The 24,445-nt window shown below is 43.3% G+C and overlaps 1 protein-coding gene across 1 annotated transcript; it reads right to left on the bottom strand.

Moving 5' to 3' along the window:
- Positions 1–112: 112 nt before the first annotated feature.
- rsrc1 (arginine/serine-rich coiled-coil 1) lies at positions 113–22,737 on the bottom strand (the record flags this gene model as incomplete). The annotated part of the gene is made up of 4 exons (XM_071514141.1): positions 22,679–22,737; positions 21,959–22,178; positions 18,455–18,577; positions 113–310 (listed from the first exon to the last, which is right to left on the bottom strand). Coding segments are annotated over exons 2-4 (500 nt in total), but the record flags the coding sequence as incomplete, so codon positions are not given.
- Between the last annotated feature and the right edge of the window lie 1,708 nt (positions 22,738–24,445).

The raw sequence follows: 24,445 nt of genomic DNA on the forward strand, positions 1-24,445 counted from the left end.
TATCTGGGCAAAGCCACGATTTGAGATTCGTTTGAGTGTGTCTGCGTGTGTGTGTGTGTGTGTGTATGTGTGTGTATGCAAGCTTGTGTGTACAGGACCATTCATCACTCACCCTTTCTTCTCTGCCTTGTCCTTACTCTTGTCCTTCTCCCTGTCCTTGTCTCTGTCTCTCCCTCTCTCCTTCTCCCTCTCCCTCTCTCTCTCTCTGTCCCGGTCGCGGCCCTTGCGTCGGCTCCGGTCTCGCTCTCTGCTGTGGCTGCGGCTCTTTCTGTGGCTCCTGCTGCGAGACCGCCGGTGGCGAGAATAAGACCTGAAAGAGATGAAGAGCAAATTAATGGGATATGGTTCAGGGTACAGCAAGTAAACCACAAACAAATAATACGAACAAACTCACAACTCTTACTTTTACTTCAGTTAGAGATTGCCTATATTTCCCAGAAAGTCTTTCAACAACCTCCTGAAGGGGCATGAACCTGTTCAATCCAGCTGTAAGTTATATATATACGTATATGTAGGTGGAGTAGAGATATCGGGAATAACAATAGCGATAGTAAGAGCAAGAGAGCGCATTTTTCCAGTCGAGAAAAAGTGAGAGTCGGTCCCCTTACTCAAAACACATCACGTCTTTGGCTGCATTGCATTATGGGCTATTGAGGCCATTATAGGGGGAGAAATTGGGTAACTTTGCCTCTTTTAGTGCTGATGTCAGTGCAAAATGGTGAGCCTGGAAAGAAGCCCTTGCTCTTTAATGCTCTCTGATGCTCTCTGAGGGACTGACACCAAAACTTGATGTTTACCATTGACATTTTAGATATATTGCTAAATTTTCTGCTATCAAACTCCCTGTAGCAGTTGTAGAAATGTCTTGATGTCAGGTCATCTATCCATGGCAATAAGAAAAATACTCCAAACAAAATGTGTCAGTAGCTGTTTTTTAAGTGTTAAAAGTGTTTTAGGGTGGACTTTCCTTTAATGTGCATACCACAGACAAATTATTGCTCCTGCGTAACTTCCATTCCCTCTCTACTCACTTTTCTGTTTGATCAATGTATCTCACACAAAAACTAATAAAATATATGAGGAGCGGGGATTACCTAACCTCTTAAAAGAAAAATGAAAAAACTTGAGGTCTTAAAGGAATAATCCACCCTAAAAAGGATTAAATTCCTTTGATCATGGGCAATGAAGTCTAGATTTGCAAAAATGAGCTTCAGAAACTCAGGGCAAAACACAGGGCAGTCAAGACTCTTGATGTCATCAAGAGAAAAAAATTCAGAAAAAGAACAGGAGACATCACATTAAGACATGGACACATTTTCTACTTCAAAAACACTACAGTGAACTAAAATAAAGCTCAACTGGATGGAACATTCTTTGAGGCTGCAAATTCAGTCTTTATTTAACGGGCAGAGTCACATACACAGTGACAAACACACACACACACACACACACACACACAGGCTGGAGATGGAGCCAATTAGAGGCAGGCACAGAGGAAGGCCTGTCCTCAGTATTGATCCTGACACTGGCCCTCTGGTCGCAAAGAGATTTACACCGGGAGATTTACACTGTTACTTATGACACACACACACACACGCACGCGCACACACACACACACACACACACACACACACACACACACACACACACACCAGTGGAAAGAGAATTGAAAATGGGACTCATGTCTCGATATGGTGTCATACACACACAAAGGCAGAAATTACCAAAACAAAACATAAACATTACATATGCCTCAATTAAATCAAGACCAATTGCTATGCATACTGCTGAAGTGTATGTGTGTGTTGTGTGTGCGCATGTGTGTGTGTGTGTGTGTGTGTGTGTGTGTGTGTGTATGTCTGCCAGCGAGTGTGGGAGGGACAGTGATGTGAAAGCCCAGTAGAAATCGGCAGCTGAGATGCCGTTATTTTCCATCATCTATCATTTTATTGATTTGTCTATAAAAACAGTCAAACCTGCTGTCCACGAGCTTTATTGCTTTCCCCCCTTTATTAGTTTGCAGTTTGGGACATCCAGAGCTGTCTCTCTCCCGACAGAAAACTAATCATTTTCTTCAGACGCCTGTCACCATCCTAACAGACAACACTCTGACAACTGTTGGAATCAATTAGGCTGGGGCTATCCTGATCACTGGAGAGCACACTGCACTATTTCAGGGGTTTCATTCCAAAAGAGCATCCGCTTTGGAAAAAATAAAAAAACACTGCTACCTGAAGTTCATCAATTTTTCGAAACCACAGAAGATTATATGCTCAGAAAACGTAACTTTTTCATAAGCAAAGGTCTTAAGATGACTCATACTGTATCGTTAACACACCACCAAAACTTTAACTCACAATGTGCTTTGCTTTCATATGCAGGAATCATTATGTAAGAGCAGGTGTCATTTTGTTTTTTAGATTTTGAAATGTGACTCCACTACAACTCAGAACTTTCGGTTCGTTCGGTTAGTTTGCCAATTGGTTTGTCAATGGCATTTCCAGTCCAGTTTCACTCTGTGTACCTGCAGATATAATACTACAGTCATCTGAGCAGCAGTTCTTTTGTTTTTTTTGCACTCAGAACTTTTCCCACAGTAGAGCCGGTCTCATGGCATTCTGCAGAACAGATACAAAACCAGCTGCCCTGGAGTGATTATCAAAAATGATTATTATGAAACTTCTGATTCAGAGGTAGAGGTGAAAGCAGTCATGAGCCACAGGACATTTGATGTTGCATGTTTAATACAGTGTTTACGGAGGTTAAGATTACTCTAGTCAAAGAAACACAGCTAATGGGGGAAAAAAGGAAAAGAAAAACATTGGCATTTTTGGGGTTTGGAGTCTCCAGGCGAGATAATCCATCAATGGCCAAAACAGACCTTGGAATGAGTGAATCTATGTGTCGACAATGCCTGCGTATGTTTGTAATCAACAGTACATGAGGGGAAATACAAGGGAGTTGCAGTGTTCCAGGCCTTAGTCTTATATTTCCAGCCAAGCAAATTGTGGCCAGGAGCAGCAGATGCAATAAACACAGAATCTCTCTCTCTCCCTCTCTCTCTCTGTCTCTCTCTCTCTATTTCTCTGTCTCTTTCTCCCCTCTCTCTCTCTCTCTGAAGGCAAAGAAAACAGCACACTTCTGGGGTGTGCAGCAAATTAAATTTACTGTAGTTAATAGAGTGAGCCTATGCTGCTAAATGTCAATTTCCTGACCAAGTCCTTCCCCTTGGAGAATGATTAGCTAATTTGAGGCTGGGGATAAATGGGCTAATGCAGGACACACACAGATAAACAGCCACAGTTGGACCCCATGCCAAGCCCTTCCCCTGCTTTACATTTTATTGGCCTTATTATCTCCAGGGAAAATGGGTCCCCCTATGGCCTAAACATATTTTCATTTCTATTAAAAGGCCCTTGCTGGTTGTCCCCCCCACACACACACTCTGCCCCCCCACAACCTCCTTCCTCCATTCCTCCCTCCTTTCGCCATCCAATCCATTAAATCGGAGCCCTGCAATTGGCTGGGACCATTTTCCTGGTGAATTATCAATAGAGTAATTATGCTGCATGTTGGGAGCTGGGCTGAAGCTTATCGCCGCTGACCCCCCGGTGCGCACCAGGATATGATCCCTCACCACGGCCCATTGGGGTAATTATGTGGCCGGGTGTGAAGCTGGATGGTGTGTTACCCTTATCAGTCTGTATTCTATTTCTGCTAAACACGGTTTTCATTGAAAATTGGACATTAATGGCAACTACGCGATACCACTAGTGTCGGATACAGGTGAACGTCTCCAATGGAATCCGACCCCGGTTAAATCATTATACATATTGCACAGGCTATGGACAGGGCTGGGCTACTCCTCTGTGCAGTCTACAGCTCCACACACACACACACACACACACACACACACACACACACACACACACACACACACACACACACACACACACACACACACACACACACACACACACACACACACACACACACACACACACACACACACACACACACACACACACACACACACACACACACACACACACACACACAGTCCCATCATCCTCCCTGTTCCTTCAACCTCATCTGCCCCCTATTCAAGCAGCAGTGATGGATATTCATATTGTTTCCTCGACTCCCTAATCACCATCCTTCGTTTGGAAGGCCAAACAATGTTCATGTCCAGATTTGATTTGGCCTATGGCAGAAAACACCAACATAACTGCTGAGAAGCCAGCAAAGTGACGTGCTAAGTGATGTCCTGATCAGGGTCTCTGTCCATTAGGCCAGTGTGGCCCAGCTGTGATTAATGGCTATGTAACTTTAACCCTATCACATTTCAATGGACGCTGGTGATAGTGGCCCCTGTCTGACCAGTGTCTCTCTTACCCACAATACCCTAAAAGCAAGAGAGGGATTCTCATGGGATTAAGACAGGACCTGGATTTACGGTTGCACTATTATGTCTAAATTTATAATCCCAGTTATTTGGCTACGTATTGTGATCACAATTATAAATCACAATTCTTGGTCTTGAGGATTGAGGAGCATTGTAACTGTTTTATTGCACTTTTTGCATCGTATGCCAATGATTAATTTAATCTATAGCAGGCATTCCAAATGAAATATTTCCTCTATACAACCGCTGGATGGACTGGAACAGTGATATACATGATTCTAGTTAAAACAAATAATGAGAGCTGAAATGGACACAAGTGTTCCTGGAACTGTTTGAAAGTCAATGGGGAAGGGTGTTATCTGGCCAAAACTACTTCAACAGTATAATGTGAAATTCTATCAGGTTTTCCTTTCCTATCAAGCTACTAGGCAGCCCAAGTTCACAGTGTTTTTGTCACCACCTAAGGCAAAATTTGAAAGCAAAAAATGTGCTACAAATATAAGGTATTTATTCTTTGGATGTGCAATACATTTCAATGGCCACTCTGCATCGGACTCACCCTACTGGTGGCATTACCACCCAAGCCCATATAGAATACAGGGAAAACCCTAGATATGAGGACTCTCCATCCACACACACACACACACATGCACGCACGCACACATAGGGCACGCACACACACACATACGGCGCAGCACTACAAAAAAGCTTGCCAGCCGACATTTCCAAGCAATAGACAGATTGAAAAAGAAACGGTCCTATTGAAAGTGAGAAGATCCATATTTGAAGAACTTCATTAATGCGCTGTTCCCCGCCGAGTTCGTTCCAGAGACAGAGCACACAGCAGCAGCTCCACGTTCAAGTTAAAAGTCGATTCCTTTTTTTTCTGCCATTTCAATGTATCTAAAAGCACCTTGAGTGAGCAATGTGCATTTCCTGCTGCCAAAAGACGTGGAAAACAGCTGTTCCTGCCCGACGCTGCCTGCCGAATGGAATGCAAATATGTTAACCATCCAGAATTTATTACTTTTGAGTGCTCTTCAAACGCAACGGCAGACACAAGTTTAATTTATGATATTCCTCTAATTATGAGAGCTGTTGAAATCATTTCCCAAGCTGCTTCCTCCTTCCAAGCAGCCACATTATCTGTTCCCTCGGTTCACAGTGCGTGCACGCACACACACACACACACACACACACACACACACACACAGTCACACACCATGCACACCCACACACAGAAGCACAAATATACATACACACACACACTAAATAACACACAAGAAATGGCTGCAAAGTAGCTGATTGCTAGCACAATTAACACAGCAAAGACCAAGCATGAAAGATTCCCAGAAATGTTTTTTCCTCCGTCCCCCTCTGCTTCATAAAAGTAATGTTTAGATTTGTCATAATCTTCGGTTTGCTTTTAATTTAGCAGTCGTCAACACAAACGTCTGCAATGCCCTGCTTTGCTGTGAAGCAGAAATGAGACCCCATGTAGGCCACCCACTCACCCAACCCCCCGACACACACACACACACACACACACACACACACAAACACACACACATATACAGCCACAAGCCACAAGGTCAAGTCATTTAGCAGAGTTCAAAGGCCTTCAAAGACGCCTCAGATCTATATGAACCTACGTCGGCCAGCCGACGATGAGGAAAAAGATCACTTTCTGCAGCGTGATGCGGTCTCCATGTGCGCATATGCGTGTGTATATATGTGTGAGTGCGCGCGTGCGTCTTTGCATGCACGTGTTGATCAGCCGGCGTCTTCATTGGCACATATGCCCAGTGTCACTCAGCCTGCTCACCGCAATCCTAAACTCGGCCGTCTGGTGAGCGCCCGCGCCCTTTGACCTGTGTGCAGCCGCAGCTCGACATGACGCCCATTAGCAGCTGGAGCTGAGGGGGGCCCCGGCCCAGCCACTCAGCCCAGACACAAGGTCAAGTGGAGGTCACGCCCAGACTAGGTGCTAACTTGCCAACTCGCTCACAGCCACTCATGCAATTGAACCCCACTTTTTCCCTTTTTCCATCCATCACGGCCCGGAACAATTAGTTACGCCGAGTTAGGAGAGAGTTGTTTTGATTGTCAATGCCTCAATCTGTATGGGGCAGAAAGCAGGGAAGGAGTGGAGGGACTGAGGAGGAGGTGAAGAGGAGAGGTAGAGCAGACTAGACTGAGAGGAGACGGTAGGTGAGGGAGAACAGGAGGGAAGTGGAGGGAGGAGAAGTTGGTAAGAGAAAGAAAGGTTATAAAAGTTGGAGAGCTGGGGAGGACCGGAGGGGGAGCAGGGGGAACAGAGAAGGAGGGGAGAGTGAAAAAGACGAGAGAAAAGGATTGGGGCTTATAGAGAGGAGAGAGCAGACAGCCGTGCTTCACATCAAGCTGGCTCCAATTAGCAGGTGTGCTCTCAGACGCTCGCTCTCTCTCTCTCTGGTCAGGGAAGATGTTTTTTTCTGCCTTTTATACGCATGTATTTATGAAGTGGTAGGAGATCTGAGGGCCCTTACCATAACAGCCTTTTATTGTTTAAATGTGGACTGTTCGGCCCCGTGTGCTTAAGTGATTTAGGAACCTCACAACTCCGGTATAAGAAAAATCATAAACGCTGAGACAAACCATGTGGGTGGACTGTAAAAGGCACAGAGGAACGGGCCGACAAAAAGCAGACACACATTCCACTACTAAAGGGAAACTACACTTAATTAAACACCCAAGACACAACTGAAATATCGCCCTGTTAAGAAAAAAAAAAAAAAAAACAGCACTATTAGTTTCCCCCTGTGGTGGAGTAACATAAAGTTGTCTTCTGATAGAACAGAGGCTCGTCTCATAAAGAAGTTTCTAAAAATCATTTTTTTATGAACTGCTGTCAGGAAGAACAAGGAAGGAGAGAAAGAGAGAGCGAGAGCGAGAGAGAGAGAGAGAGAGAGAGAGAGAGAGAGACAGACAGAGAGAGATCAAGAAATGGAGAAAGAGAAAACACTCCACCCTATGAGAAAAAAAAAACCCTCTCCTCTCCGATACATCTGTCGTTTCTCATAGTCTGCGTGTCCCATGTACAGAATTAGATGTAGCCCATAGACAGCATATTTTACTGCTGATCAATCTTAGTTAGTGGGTAGAAGGATTTTTGTCAGCTCATAGCAGCACTGCAACACAGACCTGTAAGGTTGGAGAAGATCAGAGCGGATCCTGTTTCTAAAATAGTGGGCACAGAAACACACAGACACCAACACCCTTTCCTGGCACAACATCCTCCTTCTAAAAATGCATAGGACGAGTTATATATTCCAGTACTACTGCTACTATATATTAGTCTCTTTCACAGACACACACACATATACACACAAACACACACTCATTAGGCAGGCTGAAACACAACATCCCGAACTTCCCGTCCGTTATCTTTAAAGGAAGTTATAGCTGATGCAGCCAAGGTCAATATATTTTTTTTTGTTTTTTGTTTTTTTTGCATTTCCTACACTCTCCTTCACTCTTTGGGAGGAATCGCATCAGTCATTAATATTCAAGTCAAGGAGTCGTAAGATTGATTTGATTTGCTACGCGCTGGTGACAGTTGGAGGCAGAATTCAAATGATGCCACATGTTACACTGATGTCATAAATGGCAGTCATTCATTACACATCTGCAGTACCACATGAGAGGCAGGGTGCACACTTTGTTATCCCACACTCTGAGTGTCAATATCCCATTGAGTTTACAGAGAAATTTGGCAAACTTCCACTCCGACAAAACTGTTGACTGCATTTAAAATAATTACGTTTCTTCTCGCTTTGATTCGAGTCCAACACGACGACGTCGGGTGCTCTGTTCAACCAGTCACAGAAGTGTTCAGCTCTTTGTTCAGCCAATCACACGACAGTTGGCCACGTATCCTTTGGGCGATCCATCTATCTCCGCTTCCTCCTCATGTCCTCAACTCTGCCAAAACCCGAATGGATAGACAGAGAGCGAAAAAAGGAAGACAAATCTCACATAGAAAACCTCACGCACATACTGAGAAAGTGTTTCATTACTTTCAAAAAGATTGTCAAGGTTTCAGTCAAGACGCACATGATCCTAGTTTCATTTCTCAGCCATTCTCTCTCTCTCTCATTTTTCTCTTTTTTCACAATTAAATTATTAAATGTGTGAGTGAAACCACATGTGTGTGCGTGCGTGTGTGTGTGTGTTCCTGTGCTTGTCCGAACTGGACAGACAAGTGCAGTCAGAGGTTCCATTAGCTGGCAATTTGCTCTCAAGTTGTTCAGTGGGAGAGAAGGAATGACAGAGGTTTTCTGTCAGGACAACGCACATGGCTCTGCTTAGGACGAGTTAGTGAGGTGCACACACACATAATCCTAGGCAATCATTCAAACACTCCTAACACCATACACTCTGGGCCATGCAATGGGCATATGAATATAATATAATCTAAAGACAGAGATCTGCTTTAAATAGTAAAAGCGAGGCCGACAAAAATGTGAATCTATTCTAAACATTCATACAAGCCTAGAAGGATTAAAAGAGGGGTGCTTCACATTCTCACAAATCACAAAAAGTAAACACTGAGTGTCAATCTGGATATGATTATGTCTCAATATTGTAAAGACAACCAATATACTGTAGGTCTATACACATGTCCACTGAGGCCTGAGGAATGATAATGTCCATATGGTTTGAGCCAGAACATAACTACAGTACAAGGTAAACAGGCCTGACTGAGGTTTGTCCATTCATGCTCTCTTCCCATGGGCCTCTATGGACCGGCTCGAAACCTGGCCACTGAACACTGAATCACAGAGTGGTACATAAACATACCTCCCTCCCTGTGTGTGCGTATATGTGTGTGTGTGTAAGAGAGAAAAGAAGAACCATGGACAGACGGTGGCGTTTATCTGTGAATAAATTAAGAGCGGAAGCAGTTAATTAAGAGGGGGGAGAGAAAAAAAAAAAAAAAAAAAAAAAAAAAAGGAGTGCCGTTAAAATAAAACTTTGCCGCTCGGCTACTTGGCAGGGTGACCTCTGAGTGCACCGGGCATGTTTCTGGGACCCGCTGTCCTGCTGGGTGAGTGGCACAGGGGGGCCAGGGGCAGGCCAGGCTAGGAGCAGCAGGCAACGGGTAGAGACACCGGCCCCCACCCCTCCCCTCCCCTCCTCCCTCCAATCTCTCTCTCTCTCTATCTCTCTGTCTCTCTCTCTCCCTCTTTCTCCGCCCCAAAGCGTCATTAGACCCAGGGCTCCGCTGCGGCTCCAAACAGCTCAATGACAACACACAGGGCCTGCCAATTAGAAATAATTAGACAGTCATTTCAGTGGCAAGTCTTTTTAAGTGCATATATAACGATGCAATGATGCTTATTAGCCGGCCCGAGCCGGCGAGGACCGGGGCCTCAAACGCTTTGGCGCTGGAGAAAATAATTATGCCAGTGATCACAAAGCGGGCTGCACATCTCTGTACTTCACCTCCACGCGTTTCAAAAATCCACTTCATTAGCTCCCGTAATTAATCCTCCATTAATTGCAGGAAAAGCCCAGTTTACCTCCCTTCGTTTCTAATTATCATCTTATAAATAGTTATGGTTCTAATTAATGTGTTCATTAGGCAGGATATTTCTCTCAAAGCCTCGCTGGGAGCCAAAGGTCCGGCTCGGCTCTCTCTGAAGCCTAACCAGCCAGAAGGTGAGGCCATCCTGCCTGCATTTGCTTTTATTTTACTACATTCAACCTCCTAATTGGCATTTAAAACCCAATTTGGAAGAACTTCAAGAAGCTTAAATGGGAGAGAGAGAGAGAGAGGGAGAGAGAGAGAGGGAGAGAGGGAGAGAGGGAGAGAGAGAGAGAGTAGGAAGGAGAAAGAGAGATTCATTTGGTATTCATTTTCCTATGCCAGGGCTAAAAGCGTCTCTGTCTGTCTTTTTCTTGGTCTGGCCAGACGGATGAGGCTTTTCACGAAGATAAAGTGAACACAATGAGGGCTGATTGTGTGTTTTGGGTTATTGGCATTACAGCGGCTTTATTTGCAAAACAGTAAAAGTGTGTCTTTACCAAAGTGGGAATGTCATACTTCTAATAGGTTTCAGTCATCAATCAGCCAAACTTTGTCTTTGGTAGGCAGACATAAAGTAGCTAGTCTGGTCTCTCTATGATGCTCAAATTAATTACTAAAATTAGATTTCATTCACACCGCTTTCAAAATGAAAAATGACTAAATGATGTCCACGATTAGAGCTGTAAACTTCCAGAAACTTTCTGTTTTTATTTTTTTCTATTTTGAGTCGACTTTGGGAAATCTGTGGTAAATGGGACCTTGGTAAATGTGAAGCATTTCTACTGTTGATAATATTTTGAAAAATTATGAATATGTGTCTTTAAAGGTCCCATATTATTCAGTAATTCATGACTTTGTTTTCAAAGATACTAAGGTTCAGTATAAAAATAATGTTCTTCATGATGCTTTGCAAATAAATGTAGTTTAGTTAAGAGTTGAATTTAATTGGTAAGTACTCTTGTTTAATTGTCTTATTTTCTTACCTGTTTTTATCTGTATTTTTGTCCTTTGTAAAGCACTTTGTGAAGAGTAAATTTGTCTTGTCTTTTGTATGTATACCCATATTTCACTATGAGTGACTATCGGAGAAAGCATGCTGTTAAGCACAAAAAATTTAAGAGAATTTCAGGCAATTTGCCATTTTTTAGTATTATATAAAATGCCACTAGTACCACAGTTTCTCACACAAGGAGTTCTAGCTTCCCACCTCCATACTCTCAAAAATGTGAACAAGATAGAAGACTTAAAAATACAAAATAACTACATGAGTGAACTTGTTAGCCGTATTCTTTCTAGTTAGATGTTGCTGTGATTGTTTATCTGGATCGTGCTTGATGGCTGCTGTGTCTACAGGCATTTGTAACAACCTGCTGATTTCACTAATTAGTTCTCCTGGTTGAACAGGTAAGGTAACTGGGGAAATCAGATACAGGTGAGTTTGAGTTTGACACAATGCTTGCCGAGAAAGCTTGGACTGTTGAGAAACATTTTATTCAATATGGATGTTTTTTTGCCACGCAAGATTGTTTTTTTTCAATTACTAAATTCGGCTAAATTCCTAAAATGGAGAATTACCAAGCAAAGTATCTGAAAATGAACAGGAATTTTGCCTCGCTCTACAACCCTACCCACGACGATGATACTGTTTTACGATCCCATTTCAAACTCATGAATATGAAGGCTGCTTCCTCATTTCCTACATTGGAATACACTTCCTGATTTGACCGCAAATCAGTGAGCTTGAGTTGTTTTTTGTCAGACCTATCAGGCACTGATGCCAGATATATTCCCCCTTTCTGATTCCTCTGCCTCAGACAACATGAAAAACACACACCTACCTACCCAAGCAAGGCTATAACATAACAGGCCTTATTCATCATTACACATAGTTTGTTTAACAGATGGACAGAAACAGAAAAGGGGAAATGCTTTGATGTTAAACTTGTCTTTGTTTGGGACTGTCGGACTACCTCTCTCATTTGATCATGTATGTGAGAGCGCTGGTGTGCTGCCTTTTGTGAGGTGAATTTTGTGTGAGTTTCTGTGTGTGTGTGTGTGTGTGAGTGTGTGTGTATGTTTAGCAAAGCAGACTCTACGGCTAGGTTGCTACCCAGGGGAGAGGGCTGGTGGGTTGCAAGCCTGGAGGATGGAGGGGTACGGTGGAGGGGGAGGGGGGAAGCTTGGCAGGAGTGAGGGGTGAGGGAGGGGTGAGGGAGGGTGATGGAGGGGTGAGGGGGTTTTCCTCTGGCGGTGGAGGGGAACACTGCTTGCGGCGAGGCAGGGATGAAAGAGGCTGTCTGTGTCAGTCACTTATTCCTCCCTTTGGTAAATAAAGGTTTCTGACAACAAAGCCGAGCAGCGCTTGACTGGCCTTTATAGCAGATAAATAAAAAAAGACAACACAGAGAGAGAGAGAGAGAGAGAGAGAGAGAGAGAGAGAGAGAGAGAGAGAGAGAGAGAGAGAGAAATAGAGAGGGAGAGACAGAGAGAGAGAGGGAGAGGGAGAAACACAACAACAAACGCGTTCAGATCTCACGACTGGAAGCATGTTGATTTTTATGGAGTAGAGAAGACGCAGCTGAACCAAACCAGGTCATCTTTCAGTTTAAATCAACACTTTGCAAGTCCGGTAATAGGGGAAGAAGGAAAAAAGGGCTAAATGTCATTCTGTGGAAGGGAAAGAAGAAAAGAAGATGGTGAGAGCCCATGGGGTAACAGACAGACGGATGATAAACAGCTAGAAGCCTGCTATTAAAGTCCAGTGTTGCACACTCCCCTACACACACACACACACACACACATACACAGAACATAGGTATCAAACTAACCTAAGACCGCTATCAAAACAGTGGGAACACCAAGTGAGATATTCTGCCTTATCAGAGAAAAAAGATTTAGTGGTTGTTCCCATTCTTCCTCATCTTATTTCCTATCCTTCAACACCACCATTCATGCCTTATGGTTCTCTAATAATCACACGATCTCAGCGGTTTGCTGAGGAAACCAGATTTCACTTGTCATGTCCTCAGCGCACACACACTCAGAGCCGTTTCCCTTATGAACCCAGCGACACCCCAAGCCACCTGCCACATCACACACACACACTCTCACACACACACACACACACACAGACACACACCCTGAACTGTATGAATACGCATGTCAAAGTTGAGCACAAAAACACAGAAAAATTCCCACCCTGCCACCTGACAGGGGAATTGCTGATCCAGGTGCAATGGAAGGCTGGGAGGCCTTCTAGACCGCACCGCTGATCACCCATCATAAACTCTTGGTAATGGCAGTAGATATTTCCTCAGTCCTGGCTGATTCTCCTCGCCCCACTTCTCTCTTCTCCCACTCAACTACCCTCTCTCCACTTTTTTTACCCCTTTCCCTTCCTTTTCTCCCGCTTTATGACCTCCTCCCTTCTTCTTCTTCTCCCCCATGCAGCCCTCCCCTCCCCTCTCCTCTCCTCTCCTCTCCTCTCCTCTCCTCTCCCAAGCCGCCTGGATGACCTTGCGCGCGCTCCCTGTCGGTGCTAGGCAGGAAAAGCCATCTAGCAGATGTACGGCACCTCATCTCATACGGGGGAAAATTGCTGTGTGAAATAAATACCAGGCCATCACTCACACACTCACAAACAGACACACACACACGCATGCACGTCTGGACTGCTTCTGTGATCTTCCCAATGCAGAGAGCAGAGAGACGCTCATGTTATGGGGACTCTACCATTAAACCAGGTGAGGCCTAGTTCTTTCCCTGGTTCTAGCGGTGGGTAAGAAAGACACTGATAAGCAAGACACTGAAACCCTAACAGCTCCGAGGGTATTGAGCTGTAGCTGAGCCTGACCTCTGACCTCCCTGAAGGAGGACAAGAGAATTTCTCTAAGGTGATCCACACACAATCTTATTATTATTATGATATCCTATGCTTCATGTCAGCCTCAGTGTAAGAACCAGATTCTGGCACAGCAGCTCAACAAGGCCCAGAAAGCAGACCTGGGAGCTTATTTATGAAAATGTCCTTTGAATATGTGCATTGCATTGAAATTTATGTAGTGGATTCACATTTTGTGTAATGCTAGGAATTGATTTCAGTCTTCCAGAATTTTATATTTTCATTTTACCTTTATTTAATACTCAGAAAAACACATAAGGGACGTGTCCCTCTTCATATAGCAGAATGTTTGATATATAATAGAGTTTAAATTCAATACAAACTGCTGATTTTAATACAGAGAAAACTTTTTTAGACGTTACAAATTTGGCTCACACTCAGACCATGAGGACAAAATATTTGCGAAAGAGACTTTATTCTACCATTGTAGGCCCGACCCAAGTTCCAGCCGCTGTCCCTTCCCCAAGCTGAGCTCAGCACTAGTTGTGAACTCATCGCCGGCCTCTATGGTTGGCTGAGATCATCCTGACTCCAACCAGCCAGCCCAGTGTGCTGGTAGGCGTGTTTAGCTTGATATCTATCTCCTCTGGGGGGAGAGACGGATAATTAGAGGTCTCCCCCTCCTGAGAGTCATGACAGCAGCCCAGTGATGAAGCTGCTCCAATGTTAGCAGGGCTAAACCCTGACGCTAGCACTCTGCCCTGCTAACTCAACACACCGCTGAAATATTAATGAGAGGAATGTAAGCGTTTATGTGTGCCTACCAGTATACGCTTGCCTTTATGAGTGCATGCATACATGTGTGCGCGCGTGTGTGAATACGCACCGCTCAATGCAATGTCTGGCTTCTGATTGAGGGGTCAAGTGGTGGATTCGTCACGCCCGCCACTCCTCCATGTCTTCCAATGCCACCTCTAAAACTAACTGCTACGTGAATGGATGACTGACAGATTGACTGACTGAGCCACACGCATTTAACCTCTGCTGCAGCTGCCCACACACACCCAGCACTTCACAGCTCCACTGAGCTCACCTAAAGACGTGCCTGTGATCCGCCTGTGATGAGAAGCCATGTCGGCTTTGTTGGGCTGGGTATACATCAGATCGCTGTGCGCTGCTGTGCCGCGCTCCGCTCTGCTCTCCCCCAGTGGACTAGGCCATGACACCCCCCATGAACACGCATACACGCAAATCTGCACATACATGCATGCACTCAATCAACCTCACGCATGCTCGTCTGCTCGCGTACACACAGAAACGCATGCACGCACACACATGCATACACACACACACAGCTTGATCTGCCTGCTCACATCAAAGAGAATAAACATTAATGGCAAATAGGTAATCTGCTTCTCTTGTCTGTTTTACATTTCAGGGCAAGATTGGCTGCCTCTGGGGGACCTGGCCCTTCTCTGATTGAGCGCAGGGAAAAAAAAGGGGGAGAAAGAAAGAGAGAAAGAGAGGAGAGAGAGAAGGAAGCAACGATAGATGGTAAACACATGATGGAGCATTATTCTTATTTCATGTATCTCTTTATTTTTTATTTATACATGAGAGATTGAAAAGAAGGTAATAATATTCCCTCCCTTCAACCCACGGCGGCCCAACTATGGTCCTAATCTTCTCCCCCGCAATATTCCGATGCAGACATTATTATTCTCATTTCTTCTGAATAATATCCCTCTCTCAAGCCCATCCGTTCTCTCTCCCCGCACTCGCTTTTGTCTTCCCTCTTTATTTTACTCCTTTAAGATCCTCGCCGTGCTCTCTCCCTCTCCTGCAGTAACTCGACCTATCCCCTTCACACTTTTCCATTCTCTTCTAACTTCTCGTCCCCTCTCTCTCTCTCTCTCCTTCCCCCTCTCTCTCTCTCTCTCTCTCTCCGGTCATTGCACTTCGTCTCTTCCTTCTCTATTCCTTCTTTCATTCTGGATGTGGTGCCGGGTTAGAGTGGCCGGGGTGGGGGGTGGCAGGCAGCGCCTCATATCCTGTCTGCGTATCAATCATGAGGTCCTGTCCACTCAATCCTCCTCTGATCCATCAGCCAGCCTCTCAGCCAGCTCAGGCAGCCTCATCCCGACCCAGTCACACACACACACACACACACCACTGAGTAATGGCAGCTAGGGCACCTGTACACAGTACACACCAACCTGCTTCGCTCCACAACCCCTCCCCCAGGGATGCAGAATGTGCAGTATTCCACAACCTAACTGTACAGTATAGGATTATAATACCACAATCGCTTCCAGTGTTATAGTCGCCATTTAGCCTCAAACAACCTTGATCTAAGATGCAGTACAGCTCAAAACACAGAAGGCAGGATACTCAGGTGCTTAATTACTCCTACTTCCTAACCTGATTGATACCCTAAAGGTCTCGATGGCCCCATCATATCAACAATGCTACTGGACCGGCATCACACTAAACCCAGTACATGCACGAGGCTGCAAATGGTACTACAGATACACCGTTTTGCCAACACAAATTTCAGCTGCAATCACATAACCGCAATGCCATTACCAACAGCTTCCTTATTCATTTTGCACATCGCCACCCCCCCCCCCCCCCCCCCCTTCCCATCACCACCTCCACCTCGCAACACCACCCCCACCATCACCACCACCAACCCACCTGCTCCTCGCTCAGCGCTAAGCCGATTACACAACGCAACCCTCCTAATCACAGTGCTGCGTTTGTAAACACCGATGTCATCGACTGTAGTTCTAAATCTCCCAAATCCCCTCCACCTTTCATCTCGCACCACACCAGTAATGCCATTTTCGACTGGTGTTTTAATCACCGACGCCACTGTGAATGCCACCGGTACCATAGATACAAAGCAGAGAGAGAATGTGAAAAAACTCTCTCAACGTATGGCATCAGCACAACAGCGAAATTTGTTGTGTGTTCCAAAGCAGCAAATAGCCAAACGTTATTCTTTGACTATTAGGTTGGAGAGTTGAAGAGGAGTACCTTTTCATGGTTTCATCAACCTCTCCTCTGTCAAAAAGTCCCTCTTCCATCATCCCTTCATCCTGACACCTCTGTAATGAAGATATTAAAACACTTTTGCCTTTGTGATTAAAATGATCTCTGCTCTCCCCCGCAGCCATACACAAGTAAACAAAGGGCCTTGCTCGCGCATATATTACGACAACCTTTTCTTCAGTTGTGTGTGTGTGTTTCTACGTGTATGTGTGTATGTGTGTATGTGTGTGTGAGGGATTTAAAAACAGCACAGTTTACTGGTTCATTAGCACCAGATTAGCTATGCTAATGACATGGACCGCCACACACAGAGAGCCCCCCTTTATGCTTCTGAAAGGGATACACTATTGACTGTGAGTATGCGTTTGAGCGTGTGTGTGTGTGTGTGTGTGTGTGTGTGTGTGTGTGTGTGTGACAGAGAGAAGTGTGGTGCAGGTGTGTACACACTCATCTTGCATGAATAAGTGTGTTCCTTGCAAAAACAAAAGTTGGTTGTAACAATAACAATCATAATTCAACAAAGTATTTATGGGTAATGGTGTTTTAATTGCATTAATGAGTGAAAGAAGGGTTGTTGCCAGAAGAGGGTAAGGAGCAAAGAGGAGGGGACTGGTGTTGCACATGACCTGGAGGCTCTGTGGGTCTCTACTTAATTAACACTCGCACACTGAGAGGGATATCATGCTAACAAGTTAGGGCAGACTGAGACACAAGTATACAAGTACACACACACACACACATGCAAAATGTTAATTCAGACATAAGATGCAGTTTTCCATTTGTGTCACAAAAACATAAATACTAAAAGGATGCGTGTTTGTTTATATTTCTGACCTGTAACACACACACCCAACAAGTGTTAATGGAGGGTTTTTGTTATAGGGACACTATAACAAAAATCCTGTGTGCATGTGAGGGATTTGATATCAATTTCAATTTTTGGAATTTTACAATGCTTTTTTACTCCCAAAAGCTGTATTGCTTGTCTTAATTCAAATATATTTTTCATATATCTTTCAGCAGACATACATCATATTTATCTTTCAACGTTTATTGTTTATTTATTCATAATTGATTACATTAACATTTTGCGATAGTGCTTAAAATATATAGTTTGGAAATTATTGCCTGGACAACAAAACCATGCAAAAAATATAATTTAAAAATGGAAGAATTTAAGAAGAACTTAACGGGTGAAAGCAAAAAATGTGTTACAATTATTTTGAATTATGTCCAGCTCAATCTAAACCCAGGTCAAAACATTTCAGACATCAGCAAATCTTATCTTGGGTTAGGATGTTTTCCAAGCTACCAATATAGTTTGTGTTACATGGTAAGAGAAAGCAAGGATTATAACATATGGAGTATTCACAACCAAAAGCATAATAAAAACATGAAAAATAAAGTCAGCCATGTTTAAGGAAAAAAAAAAGTCTTTAATATGACTCTGTGGTGGTTTAAATGTTTACTGAAGAAGAAAAATGTCCTGCTGGTGGTTACTCAAAACATGACCAAACAAAAAAAGTGCAAAATGAACAATGAGGGGTGCGTGCATGAGTGCGTGTGTCAGTGTACATGTTACCTCTTGTCTCGGCTGCGTGACCTGTGTGAGCGGTGGCTCCTCCCTTTGTCTCTGTCTGCACTGCGACTCCTCCTCCTGCGAGACGAGCTGTGGGACGAACTGCTGCTGGAACGTCTTCTTCGCCTGAAACAGACAGACAGAAATATACAAATTGAATCCCTTTATTGGCAGAATGCTTCAGACAGACAAAACATCGCTTATACAGTAGGGTTGCAGAATTATGTGTATGTATTATATGTAATCTTATACTATCTTACTGTTTCTACAATTAATCATTGTGTAATATTGGCATATCGGCAATACTGAAACGTGTAATTTCATTTAGAATGCCCAATGTAGTTGAAAATAGTCAAGCTGTTGATATACAGTACAACATATAAAAATCACAGTTAAATCATCAAGCCTAACAACTGATATTGTGATTAGTAATAACAATATCAAGTAAAATAATCAGGATTATCATTTTTGCCATAATCATGCAGCCTTATTATATAGTTTACTATCCATAAAACCTACTTAAAGAACTAAAATCATCCTCTTCTCTTCCCATATCAACTCCCTCTTGCCTTCACCCCATCCTACCATTTCAAGCATCATGCTCTATTATTCTCTGTATTCATTCAGCCATTCACAGCACCTCAGAAACCATCTCCTGAAATTCTTCCCATCGCAGGCGAAAGTGAATGCTGTATTTCTAATTTGTTTTGCTGTTCATTTCAGGAGCAAATATGTCCTAATGTCCCAAACACCCCTCACCTATTAGCAGTAGTGCCGACAGCTGTTTAGACCTATTTTGCATTAGTGAGCACGCCTGTTTGAGGCCCACAGCAGCAGAGCCATGCAGAGTTAGCAGGCTGCCCTACAGTTCCTCCACAGGGGCCCTTTGCTGCTCCGCTGCTCTTTAATGTGGCTACAGCAGTGTGTGTAGCGTCTATTTCGCAAACACCACTCACACGGCGCTCCCATTGATATCATGTAGCAGGAGGCATTTATGGGAGTGAATGTAAATGCGGGAACCCCCGTCTTCTGCCTCGCAAACAGTTTGAGTAATATCCATTATCAAAAAAATCTCTTCTTTTGTTTCAGCAAAGCCAAAACACTCAAATCTGTTTAGTACAAAAAAAAAACAAAAAAAGCACTGCCTCAGTCCGCTGGGAGCTTGGCAAGACAGGGGAGAGGAGAGGAAAAAAGGAAGCAGTACAAATAACACAGAGGCTGAACTATCAAACCAGATTTGTAGCACTTAGAGCAGCGAGGGAAAGATCCATTAGTATTCTAAAGGCTGGATCCCATGAGCAGGGCCTTATGAAATGACTTCCACAGCCCTGGCGCTAGTACTTCACACATTACACAGAAGAAATGCACGCAGAAGACGTTATGAGCTGGGGGGGGGGGTTTTTAAGGCGGCATTAGCACACACATACACACAGAAGCGTGAGTGAAGATAATGCAAAAAAACACAATGGCTCAAACAAAAACACTAGCACATGAGAAGGAAGTGCTGGTTTGTGCGCACTGATATAGAGGCCTTCCACACAAATGCAACATATAACAAGTTACACACACTCTCTCTCGCTCACTCACGCACACAGTCTCACACAGTCTCACACACACACACACACACACACAGAGTTGTGCACACAGTCACACACTGTACACACAAGGGCTAATTATGCAGCCATGATGTTACTAACCAAGAGCAGAAGCACATATATTTGTTCATATACAGGTTTAACAAGGCACAGACTGTGTGCGCTCTTTCATACGGTCTATTAAAGGAACTAGTCTCACACAGACACACACAAGGTCTTGGTTAATTGATCAAAATGTATGGCTAATTGATGAGGGACTGTGGTCCCAGGGTTTACACTGCCCACCCAGCCCCACCCCGTACAGACAGGCAATGACTTCCCATCAGCAGTAATGGACCTTGACCAAGCCTCATAAATAATTACCATCAACTGGCCTTGTCTGAACGGCCACACACACAGCCAGTGGCAGCCATGGATGGATGGATGGAGGGTGCAGGGTAGATGGTAGATGGGGGAGGGACCAGCCTCTAGCCACTTGCAAAGAAGGTTGATTATTACTGGACCTCCTCCTGCCTCAACAACTGCTAAATAACAAAGTGTGACATTTTGTACTTTGTACAAGAAGCTTATAAAACTGGTATGAGCTTCTAACATTTCATGTGTAGGCTAGGCCGAAACTACACATTTTATTTTTCCTCTTAAACAGTGCAGGCGCAGACTGAGCCATCTAAAACAGCCATGTCTATATTCTACACTTCTGTGGATCTTAAATGGCAAAATATGTATAAGAAACCTATTAGCAAGGTATAAGCGACCTTAACCCTAGCATGTAGCCTACAACTACTCTTCTAAGTATAAAGGGCCGGCTGTTTCACCTCTAGAATGGCCTATAGCCTAATCACAATGATAAAAAAGTGTCACTTTTGATAGCAGTGATTGCATGCATTGTCTTTGGGGAAATTAAATTAAATGTTGTAAGCTCAATCAACATTTCACTATTTAATTTAATATTTGGGTTAGCAGTCTTAGTCTGGTATTCATTCTAAACTGGCACTTTGCTCCAGTATCCATAGTGTTTTCAATTATCAAAAATACGGCCAAAATTCAACTGTGTGAAGCATTCTTACTTGGGCTGCAGGGTCCTTTTAGAAAAAAAAAATCAAAAAAAAATCTATTTTTTTAAAGAAAGGTAAAGGAGGTTCACAATGCAAGCAAGGCATTCTGGTGCTGAACAGAATCCCTGACCTTTAAATTAAGTTGCATGTTGAGGAAAATATTTTATTATATTCAAATCAAGCATACTATCAGTATTACAATTATTACTCAGTAATTACATTTCTTGCTTCACCCGCATGGGCTTGCCCAAACCATTATTTTTTAAATGAGCCAGTAGAAAGGTGAGTGCTCATCTATAGATGGTCTGTCCCTTGAGAAGAAGTACATGTGAGACTCCTGAAGAGCAAAAAAAGTATTTCACTTGACTGTGGCTGCTAAGTCAGAGGGTGGGTACCAGGTAAGATACACACAGGAGCCATGTATTTTCTCCTCCAAGGAACTACAGGACGGAAGCAAGGCAAAGGGGTTTGAGAAACCAAGAAGAGAAGACAAGAAATACAACAACAATTCTTCAGCTTCTACTTCACTACTGCAAGCACAAGAAGGTGAGCCACTTAAGACAGGAGCTGGGCTCCTGGGAGACTTATTCGTGTGATGCTCTATTGATCCCCTAAAAGAGAAATTAATTTTCACTTCCCTCCCTGCACACAGAGGTCAGACTGCAGGGTCAACAACGGGACAGCACCCCTGTAGATAGCACAGATTCACTGTCTTGCTCAAGGACACTTCAGCAAAGCAAATACCTGCACCAAAGTCCTCCTGCACCTAGGTTCTCCAGGTGAAGGGCAGTGCCCCTACTCACTGCACCAACCTGCCACCTCTAATTAGGAGGGGGAAGCTTATATTGTGTTCTCACCTCCTGTCCCTATCTCTGTCCCTGGAGCGAGAGCGGCTCCTGCGACTGGACCTCCGGCTGCGGCTGCTGGTCACCCTGCTGCCAGAGGAGGAAGAGGAGGAAGAGGAGGAACGGCGACGCTGTTTTTTCTTCCTCGTGCTCCGGCTCTCATCCTCGCTGTCAGACGAGCGGCGACCCATGACGGTTGACCCTCAGCTGTGACAACACACACACACCAAACCTAAAAAAAAATCACACATAGCGTATAATTGAACAAAGCCAACAATAAATATGAATGATTGCTTCCTAAAATAAATGTCCTATCCTATACTGTCCATATGAATGATTATTTATGTAGGATCAAAAAGTAATGTTAGCTATGCTAAATGGGATTCATCTGACTATATTGCTAACACATAGCACGTAGTTTAACTCCTTAACTAGTGGGACCTATATAACTTTAATTACTGTGACAGCACTAATAATGCTGTAGTAGCAGACACTGCAGTCAATCCAAATATGAAAGACAGAAAGAGTAAAACAGGGGTCTTTTCTTGGGATGCTAGCTAGCAAGCTAACTGTGCTAACTCATTAAGCTCTTCATCTTGGTTCGACTGAACCCCGCTAGCTTCAGCACCAACACAGCAGACATGTCCCACACATTAGACGGTGTCATACATAGATGACAAACATGTAGCACAATGAACGCGGATATCTTGCAAAGAAAATCCCGCTCCTCACCTTTGAAACGTTGTCGAGCACCACAACACAGCCATGCACTGCTTACAAGACACGACTTGTGGTCGCGGAAAGCATCGATTGGATCCAGAGAGCAGAATCTACCACAGAGCAATCGATGGAGTGAATGCTCTTACTGAGTGTTATCATGGGTTTTGGACTTTAATTCGTATGTTTGAGCTTACATGGTATTTTAGGGCTTTATATCAGCCTAAAATATTGGAACGAACTTTTTAGATGTTGCTACTTTTTCCGTATAGACAAACAACTAAATTAGGCTACTCCAAAATTAATGTGAAGGCAAGCCAGCTTTTAACAAAGTAGCCTATAAACCTAGGTTATTTTGTCACGAGGGTGCTTCTTAATCAAAGAAATAGCCTGTCAAGCTAAAGGATCAAACTGATAATAACCCTAAACATACGTTTTATTTAAGAAAAGAAGCCATGTCAAAACCGAGCAATTGGAGGATTCAGTTCATAATGCCATAACATTAACTAATGGACCAACATCATATATGCTGTATCATCTTGTTCTGCTGGTCATGTTGTAATAGCCTACCTATAGGCGCATTTTTGAATTTCAATCTGGAGTCAATTCTTAATATTCGCAATTTGTAATAATTATATGTAGATATCCAAGTACATCAAAACAGACGGGGATATTCATATTTCGTTTTGAACCAACAATGTACCAGAACAATATACATGTGTGTGACTTTAGTGAAATTCTATCATGGATAATTTACCAAGGGACATCTCAGATAATCAAGTGTTGCACCAACATGTAAACAGAGAGAAAGAGCTGGGGAGAAAGAGAGAGGGGGGGGGGGGTGCAAACAAACAACAAACAAGTAATAAGCTGGAGTCATTAGTTCATGTAGGCGACTTCATCTACATAACGGGCCTATAGCTACCTCTGATTCGTTAACAACGTGTATGAGTGAATGAATCAATATCTATAGGAATGGCTGATAAGAAAAAAAAACAGTTTGGTCTTTGCAATTAATGGGTTTTTCACTGCAAATAGAAATAAGAGGCTGCTAATCACTTTGCGAGTACGAATTCATCCTGCTTTCAGATGCAGCAGAAATAATAGTAATTAATGCCTAAGGTTCAAGCTGAAACATCATTAATATTTAATCAGGGGAATTGTTAGAGCCCTTGTGTGGAAATGGGGCTTTATATAGATTATCAATAAACACGCTTCATTTTGCATCAAATTTATCCCAACGATTTCAAAATTCCGCTGTATCCTGTTTCTTGTTTGGCTATATGTTGCCTCCTCGTCTCACTTAATTGCTCAGTCTCCACGGCATTCAGTTACCTTCACCGCAAGTGAACCATTGTTTATTTATTTTGCAAATATAAGCAATCATTTCATTGGGAAAGCACGTTGAAAACGGTAATTAGTGAGCCCAATGGCAACGCATCGCAAAAGGCATTATAATTAAATGTTTAGCTCCTATTTAACATCCTAATGGCCTAAAAAAGTCCGCTGAGAATTAATATTAACCAATATAGTTTCACTAATGATGACAATTTAAAAAACATGATTGCTGATTAGAAAAATAAACCAACGTTAGATAAGGTTAGAAACATTAGATAATTTGGCTCACAAGGGTCCCCAAACTTTCATCTTGGTCTTATCTTAACCTAATATTAATACAATTTGATGTGCAAATTAGTTTTAATACTTGTCATATATATAGGCTAATAATAGGCTAACAACAACAACAAGGCCTAATAATAACAATAATGATACAATAGTAAC

This window comes from Centroberyx affinis, unplaced genomic scaffold (genome assembly GCF_046629955.1).
Source record: "Centroberyx affinis isolate AG114_WGS23_722 - 3 ecotype Tasmania unplaced genomic scaffold, CSIRO-AGI_Caff_v1 ptg008038l_1, whole genome shotgun sequence".
Taxonomy (NCBI): Eukaryota; Metazoa; Chordata; class Actinopteri; order Beryciformes; family Berycidae; genus Centroberyx; species Centroberyx affinis.